Here is a 6,619-nt window from a genome sequence, read left to right on the forward strand (position 1 = left end):
CTAACTACCCAAAAAAATCACATAGTCCATTAGTCATTCCAACAAGAAAAGAAACAAGTGCTGAAAACCAAAAAAGCAGCTGTGTCCTAAAGAACAGAACAAAACAAAACTCTTGTTGACTCTTAACTCAAAAGTCCTTAAGTTCTTAATATCACACCTATCCTCATGACATCATCCCCACCATGCAGATCCTCCATAAATACCACACACACACAACTCAATCACATTATCAACAAACAGTAACAGTAACAAATCCTCACACAACACAATCATGTTACTACAATTACTCTTCTTATTCCTGTTCTTTCCATTTTCAACAACATCATTAACCATATGGCCCAAACCAAGAAACCTCACGTGGTCCCCACCACAGCAAACCACCCTCCTCTCTCCAACATTCACCATCACCACCACCACTCCCCACCACAACAACCACCTCACCGCCGCCATATCCCGCTACACAAACCTCATCAAAACAGAACACAACCATCCCTTAATCCCACCAAAAGCAAACCTCTCAAACAATCTACCACCTCTACAAAGCCTAACAATCACCATAACAAACCCAAACACAGAACTAAACCACGCCACCGACGAATCCTACACGTTAACAATCACCACTCCCACCGCCACCTTAACCGCCGTAACATCATGGGGAGCCATGCATGGTTTAGAAACGTTCTCCCAGCTTGCATGTGGTAACCCAACGCGCGTGGCTGTGAACGTGCGTGTTAACGACGCGCCGTTGTTCAGTCATCGCGGTATCATGTTAGATACTTCAAGAAACTACTATCCAGTGAAGGATTTGTTAAGAACTATTGAAGCTATGAGTATGAATAAGTTGAATGTGTTTCATTGGCATGTAACAGATTCTCATTCTTTTCCTTTGGTTCTTCCTTCTGAACCAATGTTGGCTGAGAAAGGTGCTTATGATGTTAATATGGTTTATACTGTTGATGATGTTAAAAGGGTTGTTGAATTTGGGCTTGATCGTGGTGTTCGTGTTATCCCTGAGATTGATGCTCCTGGTTAGTTCTGTTCTTTGTCTTTAATTTGTTGATTTACTTTACTAATTTGTGTGATTAGAGAGTGATGAAAGGATGTTTTGATAAAAGTGCTTTCGGTGAGAAGAATATTTAATTTTTACTCTCACAATCTTATATTATATGTTTTGTTTTGATTAATTGTTTATCTTGATAGTTAGTGCCCTAAAATATTCATAGAGTTGTAGTTACATTTTAGGCTATGTTTGGCAATACAATAAAACTAGCTTATCAGCCATAAGTCATTAGTCTTCAACTATAAGCTATCGGCTATTTTTTTTTTCCCAAACAAAGCATTACATTTGATAAGTTACCTTAAAATATCTTTCGAGCAGTAAGTAATATTCATTAATAGTCGGGAAAAGTATTCTTTAGAGGAATTGTATGTTGTGAATAATCTGATTTAGTACAAAATAAATAAATATGAGGGAGGAAGTACTCTTTTCAAGAAAAGTTAGAACATGTCAATAGTTTGATAAGGATTCAGCTCAAATTGTACACAACACATCTTGAGTTCGAATTCCGTTACTTATATTTGAACCTCGTTTGTGAGGAATATGTAAGTAACTTCGTTAGCGCTCATTGAGCCTCAAAGCTTTTCCTGACTCTAGTGAGCTCCAGACCAAACTCGTCCAAACTTTTATTTATAGAACAGAAAAGTTAGGACCTATTTTCTTCTTATTTTATTATTTGGACTTTTGTTGTTTTGTATTTGTCTAGCACTTTGCGGCACAATTGTATTGAAGATTGACACTGTAAAGACCAGTACTGAATTAATCTATTAATTAATTGCCATTGGTGTTATTACTCTGCCTTCTTTTATTGGAAATTTGTTATTATGCCTATTTCTATCCGAATGTTTCTCAGGTCAAAGAATTTATCTAGATTTGTGTGATTAACTATACTGATTATTTAACCAGTTAGTGTTAACTTCTGTTTAAGTTCCATCACATTCTAGAATACTAAAACTTCTGTCTCCATCACTTATTATATGTCGCATTAGATACATCTCTGTTTTTTAAGATGTTGGTTTCTGAAATGTTGGAATCTGTTTATATATAATGCACTATACTTTTTTTTTTCTTGTGGGAGTACCAACCAATTGGTAGTGAGAGACACAAACTTTACCACAATATAATAATAGTCCTATGACTTAGAATCACTCTTCAAATCTCCTTTTATTTTGGTTTATATTAACATAATCAGACATAGAAAAGTAACAATTATAGGAGTTATGACTTATGGTGTTGGTTATTAAAATGAATTCTAAGTTGACAAAGCATAAAGCATCTTGGACTGTGGCTTACCATGAGAAATAACATTGTAACCATAAGGCCAATTAAATTAACAAAAAAATGAGGCTTTTTATATGATGCCTGACTTTAGAATTCTGTTTTTGCTCTTTTACTATATTCTGATTGAAAAGAATGCATTTCTCTCTTATCTTTTTTCAAATAATTTATCTTTACAAGACATTGGTATTGGTTCTTTAAATGATGATGATCATTGACATATAAAAAATTTCATATATGCAGGGCATACAGGATCGTGGGCCTTAGCCTACCCTGACATTGTAACATGTGCTAACATGTTCTGGTGGCCAGCCGGAAGCGATTGGCCAGATCGTCTTGCAGCAGAGCCGGGAACAGGTCATTTAAATCCCTTAAACCCCAAGACCTACCAAGTCCTGAAGAATGTCATACGCGATGTAACCACATTGTTCCCGGAACAATTTTACCATTCTGGTGCTGATGAAGTCATACCAGGTTGCTGGAAAACCGATCTAACAATTCAGAAATTTCTATCAAATAATGGAACTCTCAGCCAAATCCTTGAGACGTTTATCAACAACACTCTCCCTTTCATTTTATCCCTCAACCGCACTGTTGTCTATTGGGAAGATGTTCTATTAGACGATACAGTCCATGTTCCATCGACGATTCTCCCTAAAGAACATGTGATTTTGCAGACATGGAACAATGGACATGACAACACTAAAAGGATAGTATCTTCTGGATACCACGCCATCGTGTCATCATCAGACTTTTATTACCTTGACTGTGGACACGGCGACTTTACTGGAAATAACAGTATTTACGACAACCAAACAGGAAGTGACAAACACGATGGCGGCTCTTGGTGTGGACCTTTCAAAACATGGCAAAATATATACAATTATGATATAACTTATGGACTGACTGAAGAAGAAGCGAAATTGGTTTTAGGTGGGGAGGTAGCGTTGTGGTCAGAACAAGCCGATGAAACTGTTTTGGATTCGCGACTTTGGCCTAGAACTTCTGCAATGGCTGAGTCCTTGTGGTCAGGCAATAGGGATGAAAAGGGTCTGAAGCGATACGCAGAGGCAACAGATAGATTGAATGAATGGAGAAGCAGAATGGTGAGCAGAGGTATAGGAGCTGAGCCTATTCAACCACTTTGGTGTGTTAGGAACCCTGGTATGTGCAACACAGTACATGCAATCTAGTGTGTGTTTCGAGAGCGTCAGATTCACGCTGCCACCGCACATCCATCTCAAAGCTACAACTTCTAGCTTCTCTCGGACCATGCGTCCTGATACTTGCACCGCGTTTCCAAACACATTCGTAGTTAGTTTAGTTGGAAGTTGCATTCTTCTTTTGTTACCAAACTTCCCCTCTCTAAAAGGGAAGAAAAAGAGCTATTTAAGTATACTTTATTTTCTTTTACTTTTAATCAGGTCTGTAGTGTTCAACTGTTGTGTGAGCCTACTGAAAATTTATTGTTTTGTTTGAAGAGATTGTAGTTATCAAACAATGTTACATGGATTTGAACATTTAAATTAAAAAAATCATAATATTCAAATTCAATTAGGAGCATATTGCATATTGGATTGAAGAGGTAACCCGTGAGGGAGAGTAACACTAATCATGCACTAAGTTCAGGCTTGGGAATTACAATAATTTTACCTTTGTTAAATTCTTGTTCATGAGTCTCAAAAGCCATACTGAAAAAAGTCATATGTAGATGACATTTTTTTTTAACAGAATATGATAAATAACTTGACCCACAAAAGATAGCTTCAGAAAGAAAATAAAAATTGATCGTACGTCTCTTCTTATCTGAAAGTGCACTATGAACTCAAGAAGTTTAAATCCTCATGGTCAAAAAAGAAAAGAAAAAGTTTAAACACTAATTAAAGCGTCTTAAACATAATTAGTTAATAAGATCACCGAACTAAGATTCAATATCTAAAAAAAAAACTAAATTTTGAGCAACCTATCGTTGAAGCGTCACATCATTAAAAAATTCTAAAAAAAATCATTAAAAAATTCTACATAGTTTTGTGTAGCTCCTTAGCTTAAATCAGTAACAAAAACAAATGGTCGAAACCAAAATTGACCTATATAAATAAATAGATTGCTAGCATTAAAACAAATTACTTGTGCCTATGAGTACATTGCAATATGCGAGGGTCAGGTGTAACTTTGGATTTCCCACTTATTCACCATAAATGGTGAAATTTTTAGCAAGTTGGGTCTTCACCTGTGCACTTAAATTTTTACTGTTTTTTCTTCTTTCGATTTTCGCAAGTTGATGGCTTGACATGATACATCCTTGTAGAATCGAAGTTTATCAAGTAAAGTTTTGGCTTAATTTCCTATGGCCTGACAAAACAAGAAACAACCGTCAACAAATAAAGGGTGTGTCAAGAGTAGAGCTCCCCGACACATATTAATTTCATGAATGTCTCCATGTGCCTCTAATCTCTTAAGTAGAAGTGACAATCCCTCTGCACAAATGATGAACAATATGGAAATAAAGGATCCCCTTGACGGAGACTGCAACCCAGTTTTTGCAAACTAATTCCTTCCTCGTTAACTTGAATGTGGTACTGCACACTTTCCATACATAGACCCATCTATTTAATCTATTTTTTATGAAAACCCATCAGCCACACATGAATTTCACAAAGCTCCATTCCATGTGATCATAACCTTTACTAATATCAATCTTTAACATCATCTCCCCCATCTTTCCTTTCTTCTTGTACTCTTTGATGTTACAAGTACATTATCAAGAATAGGACGATTCTCAACAAAGGTGAATTACTCTTAGAAATGCACTATGGAGTGTCTTGATTTTTGAGATGTTTGTTGATCAATATAATTATATCATGTTATTTTTTTATTTTATTCTACTCTTAAGTGACAAGGACGGCGATAAATTTGCGGATGAACTACGACGGGTTGACGCAGTTATCCTGGCTCACACGTGTGATCGGGTTAAGACACTTAAAAATCTAAGAACAGATTGGCTCCCTCGACTTCGCAATTTAAAGGTTTTATCTTTTATTTTTCTCAAGTCTTATATATTAATAATTTAATATATGTTTGTATGTTCATTTGTATGTCTGTATAGTTGACATATGATATTTCAACTTCATGAACAGGTGAAGGTGACAGTGCCTGTTATAATAGTTGGGTGTAAGGTTGATGTACAAGGTGCAAATAAAGTGAAGCTAGAGAAAATGAAGGACAAAATGATACATGACTTCCCAGATATTGAAGTTTTCATTGTGTGTTCTATGTTCTGCACGTAAAAAAACCAATGTATTTTTGTTTTTCTTCTTCGTACTATTCCAATCAAATTCCTCCCTTTTTAAAATCTCTTTTTAACCTTAGTTATGCTAAATTTCCTTGTCAAAGGTCCCTGATGCATTCTACTATGCACAAAACCCTGTTCTTTATCCACTAGCTACTTTGTATGACAAGAAAATTCACACTCTAAAGTATTGTTCATAGTCACATAATTCGTGTAATCAAGGGAGAATTGCGAATTGGTACGTGAGTACCGAATTCGGGTACTTCGGCGTATTGGTACGCACAAACCAGCGAACCAAGCGTACCAAAGCATGGTTACCGCTGATTGGTTGAAAAAAAGGTTTAGACTACAAAGTAAATATAAAATGAATCACCATGAGTTGAGGACTGAGTGAGAAGAACATGAACAAAGAGTGGAGAGTGAGAAACTTGGTAGAAGAAATTAGGTAAAAAAATAGACAACTCAAATCCCGACTATTTGTTATATTTATGTGACTATGGTATTGTTGTCAAAATCCCGACTTAAATCGTAAAATCCAGAATTTTGTGACTTTCTTCACCTTCAACAACTCAAATCTATAGTAGAATCCAAAAATAGACAAAAACTATCGACTTTGATTGCAATTTTATGATTTCTTATAAACTAAGTCATTTATATATATATATATATATATATATATATATATATATATATATATATATATATATATATATTTTTTTTTTTTTTTGAAACTCCTTCGATTTTGGTTGCGATTTTGCTCTTCTCTTTTGACCTGAAGCAAAATCCCAATTTTAACAACCTTGCTCTAAAGCCTCGATGTAAGCGGGCTTTGAAGCTAATTTTTTTTCCTCACTGACACTAACGGAGATGGAGTGCTTTGCGAGATTGAGATGCATCATTTTCACGTTTATAACTTTTCCTTCTCATATTAAATTTCAATATTGTGGCTTTGTTTATTAATTTAGGCACCATGTAGCTTAACTAGTTTGGCAACC

General features: G+C 35.4%; 1 protein-coding gene across 1 annotated transcript; it reads left to right on the plus strand.

The window, feature by feature from the left end:
* The first annotated feature begins 228 nt into the window (after positions 1 to 228).
* Positions 229 to 3,889, plus strand: HEXO2 (beta-hexosaminidase 2). The gene is made up of 2 exons (XM_085744940.1): positions 229 to 1,028; positions 2,579 to 3,889. Exons 1-2 carry the CDS (start codon positions 272 to 274, stop codon positions 3,526 to 3,528), a joined length of 1,707 nt encoding a protein of 568 aa, XP_085601066.1. The 5' UTR covers positions 229 to 271; the 3' UTR covers positions 3,529 to 3,889.
* The last annotated feature ends 2,730 nt before the right edge of the window (positions 3,890 to 6,619 follow it).

The sequence above is a fragment of the Medicago sativa genome, chromosome 2 (assembly GCF_051527215.1).
Source record: "Medicago sativa cultivar Bolivia chromosome 2, Bolivia_mono, whole genome shotgun sequence".
In the NCBI taxonomy this organism is placed as follows: domain Eukaryota; kingdom Viridiplantae; phylum Streptophyta; class Magnoliopsida; order Fabales; family Fabaceae; genus Medicago; species Medicago sativa.

What these genes read in the sequence shown, in the direction of transcription:
- HEXO2 (XM_085744940.1), top strand. Translation starts at nt 272, where the DNA reads ATGTTACTACAATTACTCTTCTTATTCCTGTTCTTTCCATTTTCAACA. An exon ending in CCCTGAGATTGATGCTCCTG is followed by an intron (nt 1,029 to 2,578) that starts GTTAGTTCTGTT and finishes TCATATATGCAG; the next exon opens with GGCATACAGGATCGTGGGCC.